The 19,534-nt window shown below is 50.7% G+C and overlaps 2 protein-coding genes across 2 annotated transcripts in view; both read right to left on the reverse strand.

Annotated features, from left to right (window-relative positions):
- The window catches only part of LOC128801708 (zinc finger protein 629-like), a 2,482-nt gene extending 2,340 nt beyond the window's left edge, over window positions 1-142 (reverse strand). Inside the window, exon 1 of the mRNA XM_053967744.1 lies at window positions 133-142. Within this exon, the coding sequence (XP_053823719.1) occupies window positions 133-142 (10 nt within the window). The remainder of the gene's footprint in view (window positions 1-132) is intronic.
- Window positions 138-19,027, reverse strand: GABBR1 (gamma-aminobutyric acid type B receptor subunit 1). Its single transcript, XM_053967939.1, has 20 exons — window positions 18,949-19,027; window positions 17,352-17,442; window positions 16,517-16,720; window positions 14,562-14,750; window positions 13,662-13,679; window positions 11,940-12,100; window positions 9,105-9,239; window positions 6,341-6,511; window positions 5,774-5,875; window positions 5,484-5,549; window positions 4,899-5,090; window positions 4,227-4,469; window positions 3,890-3,953; window positions 3,206-3,283; window positions 2,675-2,825; window positions 1,687-1,819; window positions 1,275-1,391; window positions 883-990; window positions 609-702; window positions 138-385 (listed from the first exon to the last, which is right to left on the reverse strand). The coding sequence occupies exons 2-20, from the start codon at window positions 17,440-17,442 to the stop codon at window positions 153-155; spliced, it is 2,550 nt and encodes an 849-aa protein (XP_053823914.1). The 5' UTR covers window positions 18,949-19,027; the 3' UTR covers window positions 138-152.
- Between the last annotated feature and the right edge of the window lie 507 nt (window positions 19,028-19,534).

Here is a 19,534-nt window from a genome sequence, read left to right on the forward strand (position 1 = left end):
TTTTTTGAGAATATTTTGAAATTTTGGGGGAATTTTTGAGGGGTTTTTTGGAAATTTTTTGGGGGATTTTTTCAGTTTTTTCAGCTCGTTTTTTATATTTTTGCCACTTTTTTCTTTTCCTTTTAGCCCAACCTTCCCTCATAATTTTTTCCTCACATCTCCAATTTTTTTTTTTTTTTTTTTTTAATTTTTGGATATTTTTCCTTTGATTTTTTGGAAAATTCCCAGAATTTTCCCAGGAATTTTCTGGAATTTACCGCCACATTGTAGATGGCCATGCCCACGGCCCGGTGGTCGTTGATTTTCTCCGTGGAGATGCTTTTGGTCTCGTAAGCCAAAAAAATCCCCAGGAGCAGCAGCAGCCCCTTGAATCCGTAAAAAATCCCTGGAAAAAAGTGGGAAGAAGAGAAAAAATTAAATCCCAAAAATTCTTTGGGATGGGGGGATAAAAATGGGGCAGAGAAAAAAACAAAATCCCAAAGTAATTGTCGCAAATTTCAGCTGAAAAAACTCAAATTTCATCTGAATTTCTCAAAATTCCACCTGAACCACCCCAAAATTTCACCTGAACCCCCAAAATCCCACCAGGACCCCCCCAAATCGCGCACCGAGCCAGGTGTTCATCTTGGTGGAGCTGCAGTGCTCGAGCTGAGGCAGGATGGACACGTCCATGTCCGACTTGGGCTCCTCCTTGGTGAATTCCTGGGGAAAACCACCGGGATTTGGGAATTCCAGGGAGTTTGGGGCATTGTTTTGGGGTTTTTTGGGCAGAGTTTTGGGTTGGTTTTGGGGTGGTTTGATGTTTTTTGGGGTGGAGAGAGTGGGGGAGAACCTCCCAGGGGCCCCCAACCATCTGGAGAACCTTCCAGAACCCCCCCAGACCTCGATGGTGCGGTGCAGGGGGTCCACGATCTGCCACACGCTCAGCGTGACGACGTCGAAGCCCACCAGGCCCCCCACGGTGGCGTAGAGCTTCCAGGGCTCCAGGCTCTGCAGGGACGGGATTCCCAGTCAGTGACGCCAGAAATCCCGGTGGGCGACACCGGAATTCCCAGTGGTTGACACTGGAATTCCCGGTCACCGGTGGTGGAAATTCCCGGTCACCGGTACCAAAGAGAACACCTGGATCCCAAGGGAACAGTCGGATCCCAAGGGAACACCCAAATCCCAAACCAACCCCCAGATCCCAACAACAACAACAACCCCCGAGGCAACACCCATCCCCCAACCCCCCATCCGCCTGCTGCCCCAGGAATTCCCCGGGAATTCCTCGCCTTCCGCTTGTCCTTCTTGTCGTCCTTCTTGGTGAAGACGGTGTGCACCCACCAGATCTTGGTGAACATGCTGCCGTAGCCCAGGCTGAAGCCCAGCCCCAACAGCCACAGCCGCGCCTAGAAAACAACAGTCGGAACAGTCGGAGCACGCCGCAACAGTCGGGAACACAGCCAGGAACAGTGATGTTGACTGCTCCTGTTCCTTCATTTTTGCCCTTCTTGGATACGGTCCTGGTTGTTCCTCTGATTGTTGCTGATTGTTTATTTCCATCCCTGGTGGTGTCTCCGCCTGTTCCCACCCCATTTCCCGCCTCTCCGCCTGTTCCCATCTCATTTTTCCCCCTCTCCGCCTGTTCCTCCACCTGTTCCCAACCCATTTTCCCCCTCTCCGCCTGTTGCCGCCCGTTCCCACCTGGCAGACGAGCGGGAACAGCCCCGGCCCAATGTGGTACCCGTCGAGCCCCAGGGGGAAGACAGCGGCAAGCGCCAGGGTACAACCGACGGCCGTCATGTTGTTCAGGTAGGGCTGGGAATTCTGGATGTACCTGCAGAAAAATCCAGGAATCGCCGGCTGGCCCCACCCCCCAGGAAAAACGGGGACTGGAAACGGCAACACCCACACCCGACAACAACGTCACCGTCAGGTGTGGAACGGTGGTTTTTTCCCAGTTTTCCCATAATTTCCCCTCCGTTTTCCCCAATTTTCCTCAGTTTTTCCCCCTATTTCCCCATTTTTCCTGTTTTTCCCAGTTTTCCCCAAAGTTTTCCCCATTTTCCCCAAATTTTTCCCCACTTTTCCCAGTTTTCTCAATTTCCCCCCATTTTTTCCTTTTTTTCAGTTTTCCCTTGGTTTCCCCCCCCTTTTTCCCCATTTTTTCCCAATTTTTCCCATATTCTTTCCCCATTTTTCCCAGATTTTTTTCCCATTTTTCCCAGATTTCTTCCCATTTTCCCCAGATTTTCCCCCCATTTTCCCCAGTTCCTGTTTTTTTTCCTGGTTTTCCCAATTTTCTCCCATTTTCCCCTGTTTTTCCTAGTTTTCCCCCATTTTTTCCCCATTCCCCCCCCATTTTCCCAGTTTTTTCCCTGTTTTTCCCCATTTTACCCCCATTTTTCCCAGTTTCCCACCATTTTTGTCCTGTTTTTCAGTTTTTTTCAATTTACATCCCTAAAATTAGTATTTTTTTTTCATTTTAACCCCCTAAAACTCAAATTGTTTCACTTTAAACCCCTAAAATTCAGATTTTTTTTTCACTTTAACCACCTAAAACTCAGAATTTTTTCACTTTAACCCCTTTAATCCCAGAATTTTTTCACCTCAAATCCTTGAAAATTCCCAATTTTTTTTTCTCCCAACCCCCAAAACCCCGGAATTTTGGGGAATTTTGGGATTTCCCCACCTCACGTGCCCATTGTAGATGTTGAAGGCCAAGCAAACCACGGCCAGGACGATCCCCAGCGACGCCAACACCGCGACAGAAATGAACAATTTTTGGGACAGGAAGCGGAACGTAATGATCACCTTGGTGTAATCGGACGGAGGGGCCCCCCCTGGGGAGGAAAATCGGGAGAAATAAAAAAAAAAATCCGGAATTTGGGAACATCAAGAAAAATTTTCCATAATTTTCATCATTTTTCCCTTCCCCCCCCCATTTTTCCACATTTTTTGCCTTTCCCCCCCCATTTTGTCCCCATTTTTCCCCAATTTTCTCCCATTTTCCCATTTTCCCCCCCAAGTTTTCCCCATAATTTTTCCCAATTACCCCCCATTTTCCCAAATTTTTTTCCCACTTTTTACAGTTTTCTCAATTTTTCCCCATTTTTTTCCTGTTTTTCAGTTTTTCCTTGGTTTTCCCTCCCATTTTCCCTCCCATTTTCCCTCCCGTTTTCCCCATTTTTCCCAAACTTCCAGTTTTCCCCCCGTTTCTCACCGATCCATTTGTCGTTGTTGTACCAGGACAGGTTGTCCTTGGTGCTGTCGTAGTACCCAATCTTCTGGTACTCCCCATCTGCCTCAGGTGACAATGGACAGGTGACAGTGGGAAAAGTGACACCAGGACAGGTGACACCTTGGGGACACCAGCACAGGTGACAATGGACAGGTGACACCTGGTGATGGCACTGGTGGCACTTGGGGACATCCACAGGTGGTAGAGCCAGAGGGGGTTTGGTGCCACCTGAAGGTCCCTCAATGTCACCTGAAGGTCCCTCAATGTCACCTGAAGGTCCCTGAGTGCCACCTGAAGGTCCCTCAATGTCACCTGAAGGTCCCTCAATGTCACCTGAAGGTCCCTGAGTGCCACCTGAAGGTCCCTCAATGTCACCTGAAGGTCCCTGAGTGCCACCTGAAGGTCCCTCAATGTCACCTGAAGGTCCCTCAGTGTCACCTGAAGGTCCCTCAATGTCACCTGAAGGTCCCTGAGTGTCACCTGAAGGTCCCTCAGTGTCACCTGAAGGTCCCTCAATGTCACCTGAAGGTCCCTGAGTGCCACCTGAAGGTCCCTCAATGTCACCTGAAGGTCCCTCAATGTCACCTGAAGGTCCCTGAGTGTCACCTGAAGGTCCCTGAGTGTCACCCAGCGTTGTCACCCGGTTGTCCGCCCATGTCCCCTCACCTTGGAGCTGCTCGATGAGGGTCCAGGCCATGCGGGAGCCGCTGGCATCGAACACGACGTGGCCCTGGTGGGGACACAGCGGCAGCGTTGGGGACACCCCTGGTGGCACCTCCGCCCAAACATGGTGACATCCGCAATGGCACCTCCACCCAAGGATGACTTTTGGTGACACCTTTGGTGTCACCTCCACCCAACGATGAATTTTGGGGCCACATTTTTGAGGAACCTCCACCCAAAGTGAAGATTTGGTGTCACCTCCACCCAAATCTGACTTTTGGGGCCACATCTTGGTGTCACCTCCACCCAAGGCTGGATTTCGGTGGCACTGGGGACGCACCGAGACGCCCTCGAAGGCCGAGGAGTTGAGGGCCCGGTAGATCTCGTCGGTGATGGTCTTGTTGTTGTAGTTGAACTCATCCAGCCCCACCCCTTGCTTGGCCAACTCTTGGGCCGTCTTGTTGAGGGCCAAGGCCAAGGCCCAGATGGCGTCGTAGGCCAGCGGCGCCTCCTGGTACCCCCCGGTCTCCTTCGGGTTGTTCCCCAGCCTCTTCTCCAGCTTGTTGATGAACTCTTGGGACGTCTGGTGGACAACACCCAAGAGTGACCCAACGGGTTGGAGACCACCCAAGGTTCACCCAAAGTTGACCCAATGATTGCATTGGAGACCACCCAAGGTTGACCCAACAGTTGGGTTGGAGACCACCCAAGGTTGACCCAATGGTTGGGTTGAGACCACCCAATGTTGACCCATCAATTGGGTTGGTCAACACTCAACGTTGACTCAACGTTGACCCAGTGGTTGGGTTGGTCAACACCCAACATTGACCCAATGGTTGGGTTGGCCAACACCCAACAGTTCAGCTGACCAAGGTTAGGCTTGGCCAGTGCTCAACACTGACCCAACAGCTGAATTGCTCCACACCCAACATTGACCCAACGGTTGGTTTGGCCACCACCCAATAGTCACCCAACGGTTGGGTCGGCTGAGCCCTCCCAGTGCTCCCAGTACCATGTTGGAGATGCTGCGGGTGTTCTCGGGGTTGAGCATGACAATCTCGGTGGTGATGTGGCCCTCGACGGCCTCGGCCATCTCGGCCGCGGTGCAGTTGATGGAAGGGTCCGGGGTGCGGAACCACTTGTTGGCGTACCAGCCAATCAGGAACCAGACGTACTTCTTGCCATAGAGCTTCTCCTTGTAGACCTGGAAGGGTGGGGAGATCCATCCGACTGTCCATCATCAATTTCTGTTAATTTCCATCCGTCATCCATCATTGGAGTCCATCCATGATCCGTCATCCATCCGTGATCCATCATCCATCATCATTGATCCATCATCATTGATCCATCCATCATCATCATCCATCACTGGAATCCATCCATGATCCATCAAGTTCCACCACTGATCCATCATCATCATCGATCCATCATCATCATCCATCTCCATCCATCCATCCATGATCCATCAAGTTCCACCATTGATCCATCATTGATACATCATCATCCTCCATCATCATCATCCATCTCCATCCATCCATCATCCATCAATTCCCATCATCCATCATTGGACCCCAGCCCGTTCCCACCCTGTTCCCACCTCACAGAAGACTTTCCGTGCCACCGTCTCGTAGAAGAGCCCCACGATGATCCGGGCGTCCTGGCGCTGCGGGATTGGATGCTTGTTAAAGCCCCGCCCACCTCATTTGCATAAATATGCCTCCCTCTCCCACCACTTTGGCCATTCCTCTTTGACCCCAATGGATTTTTGGGGTGGTTTCTCCTCTTTTTTGGGGTCCACCATGGCTGGCATGGGTCTTGAAGGTGGGGTAGGACCTCAGGGTGGTCCTGAGGGTGGGGTGGGACCTCAGGGTGGGGGTGGGGTCTCACCTTGAGGTTCCGGACGGAGGCGGAGGGGTCGGAGAAGAAGCTCTGGCGGAAGGTGATCTCCAGCCCGGCCTCCTTCACCCGCCGGTCGAGGTCATCCAGGGTCTGGGTGGGACGTGGGGCCATCAGAAATGGGTTGGGGGCATCAAAAATGGGGTTGGGGTCTTCAAACATGGGGTTGGGGGAATCAAAAATGGGGTTGGGGTCTTCAAACATGGGGTTGGGGACACCAAAAATGGGCTTAGGGGCATCAAAAATGGGTTGGGGGCACCAAAAATGGGGTTGGGATCATCAAAGATGGGGTTGGGGGCATCAGAAATGGGTTGGGGATATCAAGGAGCGGTTGGGGGCACCAAAAATGTGTCGGGGGCATCAAAAATGGGTTTGGGCCACCAAGAACAATTTAAGGCCACCAAGGAGGATTCTGGGGCCACCAAGGAGGATTCTGGGGCCACCCAGGCTGAGTTGGGATTTGTTGGAATTCCAGGATTGACCCGGACACCGGGACGGTTCTGGGGCGTCGGCACCGGCGTCGGTCGGACTCTGAGGGCGTTTTTTGGGGGTTCCTACCGAGGTGAAGACCTCCTCGGTCTGCTGGATGGTGGCGATCTTGGTCCAGCCCCACTTCTTGAAGAGCTGGACGCGCGTGGGGTTGTGCAGCGTTGCCGACGGGTGCGTCCGGAAGAACGTCGGGAAGCGCCGGCGGTTGGAGAGCGCCGGGGAGCTGGAGCCGTAGGAAAGCTGGGAACGGCCACAAAAATTCCCAGGGTTTTGGGGGGGGGGTTTTTTGGCGGATTTTGGGGGGGGGGTTTGGGATTTGGAAATCTTGGGGGTTTTGGGAATGGGAATTGTGGGGATTTGGGAATTTTCAGGGATTTTGGGAAGGGGGAATGGGAATTTTTGGGAATGGAAATTGTGGGGTTTGCGGGATTTGGGAATTTCAGGGTTTTGGGAATGGGAAGTTTGGGAATTGGGAATTGCGGTGATGGGAATTTTGGGAACTGTGGGGATTTGTGGGGATGGGAATTGTGGGGATTTGGAGATTTGGAGATTTCGAGGTTTTGGGTATGGGAATTATGGGGATGAGAATGGGAATTGTGGGGTTTTGGGGATTTCAGGGATTTTGGGAATGGGAATTTGGGGGTTTGGGGATGTGGGAATTGTGGTCATGGAAACTTTGGGAATTTTGGGAATTGGAGGGATTTGTAGGGATGGGGGGATTTGGGGGAATTTGAGGATTTGGGGATTGGGGGAATTCGGGGGTTTGGGGCTTGTGGGGATTTGGGAATTTTGGGGTTTGGGGAAAGGGAATTTTGGGATTTGGGAATTGTGGTGATGGGAATTTTGGGAATTGTGGGGATTTGTGGGCATGGGAATTGTGGGGATTTAGGGATTTAGGGATTTGGGGATTTGGGAATTGTTGGAATTTTGGGGATTTTGGGAATGGGAATTGTGGGGATTTGGGGATTTCGGGATATTGGGAATTTTGGCAATTTGGGGATTTTGGGAATGGGAATGGGGATTTTGGGGGGTTTGGGATTGTGGGAATTTGGGAATTTTGGGGATTTTGGGAATTGAGGGAATTGAGGGAATTGTGGGGATGGGAATTGTGGGAATTTGGGAATTTTGGGGATTTGGGGATTGTGGGGACTTTGGGAATGGGAATTGTGGATATTTGGGAATTCAGGAATTTTTGGGATTTTGGGAATTGAGGGGATTGTGGGAATGGGGGTGACAGGAACAACCTGGGAGTGACAGGAAAAACCTGGGAACAACTGGGAAGAACAACGTGGGAATGACGGGAATGTCCTGGGAATGACAGGAAAAATCTGGGAGTGGCAACTGGGAAGTGACAGCAACAACCCCCCCCAAAATCCCAAAAGTTCCCCCCAAAAAGTCCCAAAAGAGCAGTAAATGTTCCAAAACTTTTTATTTTATTTTAAAAAAGATTTCAAGGAAGTTTTTTTTTTTCTTAATTCAAAAAAATCATTGAAAAATCAAGAAAATTTCCCCCAAAATCCCCCAAAAATCCCAAATATTCCCAAAAAAAATCTCAAAGTATTGCCAAAAGATTCCCAAAAGATTCTCAAAAAATTCCCAAAAAACTGTAATATGTTTTTAAAAAATTCCCAAAACACCCCACCAAAAATCCAGAAAATTCCAAAAAAAATCCAGAAAATTAAGAAGAAAAAAAAATCTCCCCCTCAAAAAATTCGAAAAAATAAAAAAAAAGAAAATTTAAAATATTTTTTAAACATCCTCTAAATTTCCCCCCAAAGAATTCCCCAAAAATCTCAAAACATTTTAAAAAAATTTAAATCCCCCAATAAATAAAAAATCACCCCCTCCCAGAAAACCCACCAAAAAATTCCCAAAAATTAAAAAAAAACACAAAAAATATTAAAAAAATTCTAAAAATAAAATAAATTAAATATTTTAAATCCCCCAAAAATCTCCAAAAATTCTTGAAAAAAAATAAAACCCAAAAATCAAAAAATAGCCCCTAAAAATCCCAAAAAAACCACAAAATTTGGGATAAATCCCCCAAAAAATCCCCAAAGAAACCCCCCCAAAAAAAAAAAATCAAAAAGAACCCAAAAATACAGAAAATCCCCCCAAAAAACTCAAAAAACACCCAAAATATTTTTTAACTTTTAAAAATCGCAAAAAAAATCCTTAAAAAATAAAAAAAAAACCAAAGAAAAACAAGAAATCCAACCAAAATATGCAAAAAACCCCCAAAAAATCCAGAAAATCCCCCAGGAAATCCCCCCCAAAAAACCCAAAAAATCCCTAAAATTTCCCAAATATTCCCCAAACCCCCCCCCCTCCAAAATCCCCAAAAATTATTTGAAGAATTGAGAAACATCTGCTCAAAAAATCCTGTAAATCTCACACAAAAAAAAAAAAAAAAGACTCCCAAAAATATGAAAATAATTCTAAAAATCACCAAAAAAAAAGAGAAAATCCCCCAGAGATTATTTTTTGAAAATCCAGAAAACCTCACAAAAAATCTAAAAATACCAAAAAAAAATTTAAAAACCACCAACATTTGAAAAAATCCCCCCAAAAAATCCCCCAAAAATATCCAAAAAGAACCCAAAAAATCCAGAAAATTCCCCAAAATTTCCCCCACCCAAAAAACCCTCAAAAGTTAAAAAAAAAAAAAAAAAAAATTGAGAAAAATCCCCCAAAAAATCCCAAAAAAAGCCACCAAAACCCAAAAAATTGAGAAAATCCCCCGAAAACCACCAAAAAAAAACCCCCAAGAAATCCAGAAAATTCCCCAAAAATTCCCCCACCCAAAAAACTCCCAAAATGTGGGGCTCCTCACCACGGTGACGTTCCAGATGCGCGCGGCCTCGGCCACCAGGGTGGAGACGCTGGAGCAGCCGGGCATGAGGATGATCTTGAAGGGGAGGTTGTAGAGCAGCTCGTAGAGGAGCTTGGTGGCCTCGCCCGGGTCACACTGAGGGGACAATCGGGGACAATCCCAGTCCAACCAGTACGAGCCACCAGTTCCAGTCCAAAAAACCCCAAAATTCCCAAAAAAAACCACCCCAAAATGGCCCCAAAACGCCAAAATCCAAGGATGGACCCATCAATTCCAAGATGGCACCAGGAGTGGTCAGGGTCACACTGAGGGGACATTCGGGGACAATCCCAGTCCAACCAGTACGAACCACCGTTGACCACCAGTCCCAGGCAAAAAAAAAAAACCCAAAATTAAAAAAAAAAAAAAAAAAAAAAAAAAAAAAGCCCCAAAAAACGCAACATTCCCAAAAAAACGCCCCAAAATCCAAGGTTGGACCCAGAACTTCAAGGATGGCACCAGGTGGGATTTGGTGGCCTGGTCAGGGTCACACTGAGAGGACAACCGGGGACAATCCCAGTCCAACCAGTACAAGCTACCAATAACCTCCAGTTCCAGCCCAAAAACCCCAAAATTCCCAAAAAAAAACCCACCCCAAAATGGCCCCAAATAATTCCAAAAAAGGCCCCAGAAATGGCCCCAATACAGACCCAAAGATCCCCAAAATGGCCCCAAAAATGGCCCCAAAAATGGCCCCAAAAATCCCAAACTGGTCCTAAAATGGCCCCAAAATTCCCAAAAATAGCCCCAAAATGGACCCAAAAATCGCCTAAAAAAATCCCAAAGTGGACACAAAAATGGACACAAAAATGGCCTTGAAAAATCCCATTTTCAACCCCAAAAAATCCCGTTTTCTGTCCAAAACATCCCATTTTCAACACCAAAAATCCCAAAAATTCCCATTTTGAAGCCCAAAAATTCCTATTTTCAACCCAAAACATCCCAGTTTTCCCTTTTTTTCCCCTGTAGAAATTCGGGAATTCTGGGATCCCAGAACTGGGGATCCCCTCCCCCACTTTTCCCACTTTTTTTGCCCATTCCAAAGGAAAATTTCCATGAATAATTCAGGGCACGGAAAGGTCCGGAAAAGGAGCTGGAGCTGTTGCCATGGCAACACTCAGCAGCATCCCCCCGTTGCCACGGAAACGGCACAGGACCGGTCTGGGGGGGGGGGGAAGAAATTTTAGGGGGGTTTGGGACGGCCAAAAATCTGGGAAAAATCCCAGGAAAAATTGGTATTTTGGGGGACAGAAATGGGGAATTTTTGGGGGGGAAATTTGGGGGTTTTGGGGGGAAAATTTGGGGGTTTGGGGGGAGAAATCAGGATTTTTAGGGGGGAAAATCAGGATTTTTAGGGGGAAAATTGGGATATTTTGGGGGAAAAGTGGGGATTTTGGGGGAAAAATTGGGATTTTGGGAGAGAAAAATGGGGATTTTGCGGGGGGGAAATTTGGGGTTTTTGGGGGGAAATTTGGAGTTTTTGGGGGGTAAAAATTGGGATTTTTTTTAGGGGGTAAAAATTGGGATTTTGGGGCCTCCAATCCCAAATCCTGGTCCCATTCCTGACCTCCCGCCCTAAATCCCATTTCCATTCCTGACCCTTTGCCCCAAATCCCTTCCCAACCCCATCCCAGTCCCATTCCCACCCCATCCCAGTGACCCCAAACTCACCCCATTCCCAAACTCACCACAAACCCATCCCGGTGACCCCAAACCTGACCCCAAATTCACCCTAATCCCAAACCTGACCCCAATCCCATCCCGGTGACCCCAAACATGACCCCACACCTCTCCTGGTGTCCCCCAACCCCAATTTCCCCAATCCCGACCCCATTCCTGGTGTCCCCCAAACCCCAACCCCTGACCCCATCCTGGTGACCTCAAATCTGATCCTAACCCAAATTCTTGACCCCAAATCCCAAATCCTGACCCTAAATCCCAAAATCCTGACCCCAAAATCCCAGTCCAATCCCAATTCCTGACCCCAAAACCCCAAAATCCCAATTTTTGACCCCGTACCTTGCTGTTGACGTGGATGAGCCGGAGCTCGTAGTCGGGCAGGACGTCCCCAAACCCAATTACCCCAACCCTGACGTGAATCCTGACCCAAATCCCCAATTTTTGATTCTAAATCCCCCATTTTTAACTGCAAAACCCCAAATCCTGACCCCAAAACCCCACATTTCTGCTCCAAACCTGGGACCTTGCTGTCGACGTGGATGAGCCGGAGCTCGTAGTCGGGCAGGATGTCGCGGCGCTCGTTGACGTCCTCCAAACCCCAGTTTCTGACCCCAAAATCTCGACCCACGTCTTGACCCGAAACCCCCCATTTTTGATCCCAAACCCCCCATTTTTGATCCCAAACCCCCCATTTTTGATCCCAAACCCCCGAATTTTTGCCCCACACCCCGCACCTTGCTGTCGACGTGGATGAGCCGGAGCTCGTAGTCGGGCAGGATGTCGCGGCGCTCGTTGATGTCCTCCAAACCCAATTTCTGACCCCAAAATCCCAAAATCCTGACCCAAAATCCCAAGTATCAATCCCAAAACCCCAAACCCCCGAATTTTTGCCCCGCACCCCGCACCTTGCTGTCAACGTGGATGAGCCGGAGCTCGCAGTCGGGCAGGATGTCGCGGCGCTCGTTGATGTCCTCCAAACCCCAGTTTCTGACCCCAAAATCTCGACCCACTTCTTGACCCGAAACCCCCGATTTTTGACCCGAAACCCCCCATTTTTGACCCGAAACCCCCCATTTTTGATCCCAAACCCCCGAATTTTTGCCCCGCACCCCGCACCTTGCTGTCGACGTGGATGAGCCGGAGCTCGTAGTCGGGCAGGATGTCGCGGCGCTCGTTGATGTCCTCCAGGGCCATCCTGACGGCCGGCAGGCACGCCTGCCCGCCCGGCCAGCCGCCGGACATGGGGAAGAGCGCGCCCACGTGCACCGCCTTCTTCCCTAGGGCCCACGGCGGCGTCCACCCCAAAAGCCACCCCAAAAACCACCCCAAAAGGGCCACCCCGAGCCAGCGCGGGGCCACCCGCTCGGGGCTGCCCATGGCTTAATCCCGGAAGGGCATCGTGGGGTTTTTGGGGTGTTTTGGGGTGGGTTTTTTTTGGCGGTTTTTGAAGGGGGGGGGTTGGGTTTTTTTTTTTTTTTTTTTTTTTGGGGGGGTTTTGAAGGGGGTTGGGGGTGGGGAGTTGGTGATGTCAGATGGGGGAGGGGGAAGGGGTGGGGAGATGAGAAGGGGGGTGTGAGGGGGGTTTGGGATTTGGGAGGAATTGGGGGGAAATGGGGAAAATAAGGGGGGGGTGGGGGGGAAAATGAGGGGGTAAGTGGGGAAAAAATGAGGGGGAAATGGGAAAAAATGAGGGGGGAAAAATGAGGGGGAAATAAGGGGGAAACGAAGGATAAAATTGGGAAAAAATAGGGGAAAATGAGAGGGAGAAATGAGGGAAAATGCGGGAAAATGAGAGGAGAAAATGGGGGAAATTTAGGAAGGAAAATGGGAAATTATTGGGATGGGGAGGGGAAAATTAGGGGGGAAATCGGGAAAAAGGGGGAGAAAAATGGCAAGAAAAATGGGAAAAAATGGGAGAACACTGGGATGAGATGGGGGAAAAAGAGAAAAATCGGGAAAAATGGAGAAGTGCAGGGAGGGGTTTGATGGGATGAGGGAGATGAAAAAATCAGGGAATAAAAACGGGGGGGAAAGAGGGAAAAAATGGGGACAATCGGGATGAGGAGGGGAAAAAATGGGGAAAAAAATTGGGGAAAAAAGAGGGGGAAAATGGGGATGAGGAAGGGAAAATACCGGTAAAATCGGGGAAAAAAAGAGGGGGAAATCGGGATGAGGAGGGGGAAAAATGGGAAAAATCGAGGGGGGAAAGGGAAAAATGGAGAAATGGGGGGGGAAAAAAAGCGGGATTGGAAAAGGAGGGAGGGAGGGGAGAGGGTCGGGAGGGGGAGGGCAGGGAGAGGGACGGGAACCGGAGCTGGAGAACGGGGCAGGGGGGCGGGGGGTTCGGGAATTCGGGAATTCGGGGCGGAGAATCCGGCGGGGAAGGAGCCGGGATGGGGAGGAGGAGGAGGAGGAAGGCTGGGAAATGGAGGAGGAGGAGGAGGAGGAGGAGGAGGGAGAGAGGGAGGAGGAAGGCTGGGAAATGATGGAGGAGGGGGGAGAGAGGGAGGGGGAGGAGGAAGAGGAGGAGCGAGGAAGGCTGGGAAATGGAGGACGGAGAGAGGAGCAAGAGGAGGGGGAGGGAGAGGGATGAAGGCTTAGAAGAGGAGGAGGAGGAGGAAGGAGCTGGGGAGGAGGGGGAAGGAGATGAAGGCTGGGAGGAGGAGGGAGAGGGGAGGAAGGCTGGGAGGAAGAGGAGGGGGAGGGAGGAAGGCTTAGAAAAGGAGGGGGAGGAAGAGGAGGGGAGGAAGAGGAGGGGGGAGGGGCCCGGGGGCGGTTTTGGGGTCCCACCCCTCGAGGAAAGGGAAATTGGGGGGTGGGGGAAGGGCACGGACTCACCTGAGGGGGGGCGATGAGCTGTGGGGGAGGGGAGGGAAACTGAGTCACACAGAGAGACCCCAAAATCCCAGAAATCCCCCCCCAAAAAAAAAATCCCAGAAATTCCCCCCAAAAATTCCCCAAGTCTCCCAAAAAGATCCCAGAAATCCCAAAAATAAAATCCCAGAAATCCCCCCCCAAATAAACCCCAGGGGAAACTGAGTCACAGAGAGACCCCCCCCCTCCCCCCCAAAAAACCCAAGAACCTTCCCAGAAGACCCCAGAGACCCCAAATCCCCCAGAACACCAAAACCCCAAACTCCAAACCCGAAATCCCAACAACCCTGGAATCCCAAACCCCAAATCCCAAACCAAACCCCAAATCCCAATGACCCCAAATCCCCCAAAACCCAAAATCCCAACAACCCCAAATCCCCTAAAACCCAAAATCCCACAGAGACCTCAAAACCCCAAATCCCAAAGACCCCAAAATCCCAACCCCCAAAACCCCAAAAACCCAAAGCCCAAAGATACCTCCAGGAACCCAACCCCAAAATCCCAAACTCCAAAACCCCCAAAAAAAAAACAAAATAATAAAAAAAAAAAAAACCAAAACCCCAAACACCAAACCCCAAAACTCCAAAAATACCAAACTCAAAAACCCCAAAAAGACCCAAAAACACCTCCAGAAACCCAACCCCAAAACCCCAAACCCCAAAACTCCAAAAATCCCAAACTCCAAAACACCAAAAGACCCAAAAACACCTCCAGAAACCCAACCCCAAAACCCCAAACCCCAAAACTCCAAAAATCCCAAACTCCAAAACACCAAAAGACCCTCCAGAAACCCAACCCCAAAACCCCAAAAACCCCCCAAAAAACCCCCAAAAAACCCCAAACCCCCAAAAGGCCGTCACTGACGCTGGCACTGGGGCTTGGGGTGGCTCCAGCGGCCGCTCTTGGTGCAGTTGCTGCGCGCGGCGCCCACCAGGCGGAAGCCGGCGTCGCAGGAGAACCTGGCCCAGGTGCCTTCAACAGGGACCCTCTCCATGGCCCCCGCGGTCACCTGGCCGTTCTCCAGGCTCAGGTGGACCTTGGGACACGTCCGCACTGTGGGGGTGGACACCGTGCGGTGGGGTCGGCGCGGCGGCCCCGAGATCCACGTGGGGTGGTGGCCCCAAAGTGTGAACATCAGGGAACCCCAAAGTGGACGTGGGGTGGTGGCCCCAAAATGGACACTGGTGAACCCCAAAGTGGACGTGGGATGGTGGCCCCAAAATGGGCATGGTGAACCCCAAAATGGACGTGGGGTGGTGGCCCCAAAATGGACACTGGTGAACCCCAAAATGCTCATGGGGTGGTGGTCCCAAAATGGGCATGGTGAACCCCAAAGTGGACGTGGGGTGGTGGCCCCAAAATGGGCATGGTGAACCCCAAAGTGGACGTGGGGTGGTGGCCCCAAAATGGACACTGGTGAACCCCAAAGTGGACGTGGGGTGGTGGCCCCAAAATGGGCATGGTGAACCCCAAAATGGACGTGGGGTGGTGGCCCCAAAATGGGCATGGTGAACCCCAAAATGGACGTGGGGTGGTGGCCCCAAAATGGACACTGGTGAACCCCAAAATGGACGTGGGGTGGTGGCCCCAAAATAGGCATGGTGAACCCCAAAGTGGACGTGGGGTGGTGGCCCCAAAATGGGCATGGTGAACCCCAAAATGGACGTGGGGTGGTGGCCCCAAAATGGGCATGGTGAACCCCAAGATGGACGTGGGGTGGTGGCCCCAAAATGGGCATGGTGAACCCCAAAATGGACGTGGGGTGGTGGCCCCAAAGTGTGAACATCCATGAACCCCAAGATGGACGTGGGGTGGTGGCCCCAAAACGTGAACATCAGTGAACACCAAAGTGGACATTGGGTGGTGGCCCCAAAATGGGCATTGGTGAACCTCAACATGGACGTGGGATGGTGGCCCCAAAATGGATGTGAGGTGGTGGCCCCAAAATGGACATGAGGTGATGGCCCTAAAATGGGCATCGGTGAACCCCAAAATGGTCACCTGCCCGTTCTCCAGGCATGGTCATCATGGTCTTAGCCATGGTCAAGGTGATGGGCGTGGTGATGGTCCTGGGCATGGTGATGGTCAAGCGATGGTCATGGTGATGGTGGTCAAGGTCAAGATGATGGTCAAGTGATGGTCATGGTCATGATCAAGGTGATGGCGATGGTCATGGTGGTCATGGTGGTCATGGCAGTCATGGTCAAGGTGATGGTCAAGGCAATGGCGATGGTCAAGGTGATGGTGGTCGAGGTGATGGTGATGATGGGATGGGACAAGAAGGAGACGTTGATGGGGTGGGGACAATGATGGGATAAGAACCTCCATGGGCTGGTGACATTGATGGGATGAAGACACTGATGGGATGGAGATAGTGGGATGGGGACAAGATGGAGACGTTGATGGGATGGAGACAAGGAGACACTGATGGGATGGTGACACTGATGGGATAAGAACCTCCACGGGATGGAGACGTTGATGAGATGGAGATGATGGGATGGGGACAAGATGGAGACATGGATGGGATGGAGAGAAGATGGGGACATTGATGGGATGGGACAAGATGGGGACATTGATGGGGTGGACACAAGATGGAGACACGGATGGAATGAGAACCTTCATGTGATGGGGACATGGATGGAACGATGTCAAGATGGAGACGTTGATGGGACGGAGACATTGATGGAGACGTCGATGGGATGGGGACAGCGGTGGGATGAGGACCTTCATGGGATGGAGACATTGATGGAATGGTGCCAAGGTGGAGACGCTGATGGGACGGTGCCAAAGACCCCAAGTGACATCTCGGTGGCACTCACGGCAGCGGCTGGGGTGGCCCATGGCCGTCCAGGTGCCGTCGCGCTGGCACTTGCGCACCTTGGGCCCCACGATCTCGCGCTCGGGCCGGCACACGTACTCGATCTCGTAGTCGAAGGGCAGGAACCGGACGCTCCGAACCTCGTCCGGCGTCAGCCCTCGGTAGCGGATCCCCCCGTCCCGCGGAGGGTGGATGATCTGGCAGCCTGGGGACACCAAGAGTGGGGTTTGGGGACAAAAGTCTGGGGTTGGGGACAAAAACGTGGGGTCGGGGGTGGAATTGTGGGGTTGGTAACCAACGTTCGGTAGCGCCAAAAGTACGAGATTTGGGGCTGGGGACACCCAAAAAAAAAACCATTTGGTTCGTCCTGCAAATACGGGATTTGGGGTTGGAGACACCAAAAAATGTAGGGTTGGCCCCAAAAACCGTGGGGTTGACCCCAAAAATTTGGGGTTGGGAACGGAAATATGGGACTGGGGACACCATAAAATGTGGGGTTGACCCCAAAAAAGTTGGGGTAGACCCCAAAGGTTTGGGACTGGGGGCACCAAAAAACGTGGGATTGACCCCAAAAAAGTTGGGACTGGCCCCAAAAGTTTGGGATTGGGGACACCATAAAACATGGGGTTGACCCCAAAAAAGTTGGGACTGGCCCCAAAAGTTTGGGATTGGCCCAAAAATTTGGGATTGGCTCCAAAAATTTGGGATTGGGATGGAAATATGGGACTGGGGAGAAAAATAAGGGACTGGGGACACCACAAAACGTGGGGTTGACCTCGAAAAATTTGGGATTAGCCCAAAACTTTGGGATTGAGCCCAGATTTGGGGTTTGGTACCTTCAGTGAGGTTGGCGTGGACGGCGCCGCGGGCGGAGCTGGAGAGCAGCAGCAGGAGCAGAGGGGACAGCGGGGACAGCGGTGGTGGCATCTGGAAAACCCCAAGTGGGGAAAGACCCCGTAGGGGACACCCCAAAAATGGGATAAATCCTACAGGGGACACCCCCGAATTAACCCTTGAAGCAATCAATAAATAATAAGTAATTCATCAATAATTATTCAATAGAATAAACTTCTTTTTTTCCGATTTTTAATTTCTGATTATTTAATTATGCATTACTTAATTAATTACAATTAACTACAATTTACTAAGCAAGACCAAATTGCCCCTGAAATAAGTAATAATTTATTCATAATTATTAAACAATTAACTAATAATCAAATATCAATTAATATTTATTTATTTAATATTAATAATTAATAATTATTACATAAAACCGAATTTCCCCAATTTTTTATTTCTGCTAATTTAATTAACCAACACCTAATTAACCCCTGAAGTAATTAATAATTTATTAATAATTATTAAGGAATTAATTAGTAATTGTAATTTAATTAATTAATATTTATTAAATAAAAACAAATTTTCTTGAATTTTAGTTTTCCCCCTTTAATTAACCAATACCTAATTAACCCCTGAAACAATTAACAATGACACTAAAATTACAAATTAATAACTAATTAATTAATAATTAAAAATTAATTAATTACTAACAATTAAAACTCAGCCCAGAGTGGGGGAGGGGAAGGATTCCCACCCCTCCCCCACCTCTCCAGCCCTTCATTAATTAATCCTCATTTGCATAATCCAGCCTAATTAAGACCCGGGGGAGGGGCAGCTATGAGACCCCGCCCCTTTTTGCCATGCCCCCAAAATTCCCAAAATGTGGGAATGATGGGGGTGGGCATTGAGGGGGAGGGGCAGGGAGGGGGGAGGGGTCTCCAAAAATTGGGGGAGGGGCAAAAATTGGGGGGAGGGGTCCCAGAAATTGGGGGGGCGGGGCAGAATTTCGGGGAGGGGCCCCCAAAAATTGGGGGGAGAGGTCCCCAAATTGGCCCCTCCCCCACCCAAATTTTAGGGACCCCTCCCCCAAATTTTAGCCCCTCCCCCCACTCTGGGACCCCTCCCAAAATGTTTGCCCCTTCCCCCCCCAGATTTAGGACCCCTCCCCCCAATTATTGCCCCTCCCCCATCCAAGACCCCTCCCCCCAATTTTTGCCCCTCCCCCTCAAATTTCTGGGACCCCTCCCCCAATTTCTGCCCCTCCCCCAATTTTTGCCCCTCCCCCAATTTCTGGGACCCCTCCCCCATCCAGGACCCCTCTCCCAATTTTTGCCCCCCCCCCCACCCAAGGTCCCTCCCCCCAATCTTTGCCCCTCCCCCCCAAATTCTGGGACCCCTCCCCCAATTTCTGCCCCTCCCCCTTTTTTGGGACCCCTCCCCACACTCAGAGACCCCTCCCCCCGTCTTTGCCCCTCCCCCCCCAAATCCCACAACCCCCCAAATTTTTGCCACCCCTCCCCCCTCCAGAACCCCCCCCAAATTTCGGGACCCCCCCCCCAAAATAAAAAAAGTGGGGGAGGGGCCGTTCCTTACCTTTCCCGATCTTCCCAAAATTCCCCCAGAGAAACCCGGGAAAAATCCCCAGAATCCTCAAAAAACCGGGAATAAAAAAGGGGAGGGGTGGAGGGGAGGGACCCCCCAAATTTATTTTGGGGGGAAAGGGGGGGGGGGGCGGAATCTTCCCACGGGTGGGGGAGGGGCGGGGATGGAGCGGCGAAGATGCCGGGAAATAAAATAAAAATAAAATAAATAAATTAATTAAAAAAAAAAAAATCGTGGAAATTTTTTTTTTTTTGGGGGGGGGGAGGTTGGGAATTTCCCGGGGCGGGGGAGGGGCGGCGGATGGGGGGGATCCAAATTTTGGGGATGGATTTTTTTTTGGGGGGGTCCCGGCGGCTTCGGGAGGGGCCTCGGGCTCGGGAATCACCGGCGGGAGGGGCCCGGGGTGGGGGAGGGGCGGGGGGCGGGGCCAAGGAGGGGGAGGGGCCAGGAGGGGGGGAGGGGCCGGAGCCGCCTTTCAGCGGGAATTTCGGGGGTTCTGGGGGAGATTTTTGGGAATTTCGGGGGGGGGGGGGATGTTGGGATTTTTGGGGTATTTGGGGGGGAGGTTGGGAGGAAT

The sequence above is a fragment of the Vidua chalybeata genome, chromosome 31, assembly GCF_026979565.1.
Source record: "Vidua chalybeata isolate OUT-0048 chromosome 31, bVidCha1 merged haplotype, whole genome shotgun sequence".
NCBI lineage: Eukaryota > Metazoa > Chordata > Aves > Passeriformes > Viduidae > Vidua > Vidua chalybeata.

What these genes read in the sequence shown, in the direction of transcription:
- GABBR1 (XM_053967939.1), bottom strand. Translation starts at nt 17,442, where the DNA reads ATGCCACCACCGCTGTCCCCGCTGTCCCCTCTGCTCCTGCTGCTGCTC. An exon ending in GGGCCACCCCAGCCGCTGCC is followed by an intron (nt 14,751 to 16,516) that starts GTGAGTGCCACC and finishes CCACCCCCACAG; the next exon opens with TGCGGACGTGTCCCAAGGTC. An exon ending in TGTTCCCGCTCGTCTGCCAG is followed by an intron (nt 1,392 to 1,686) that starts GTGGGAACGGGC and finishes GTTGTTTTCTAG; the next exon opens with GCGCGGCTGTGGCTGTTGGG.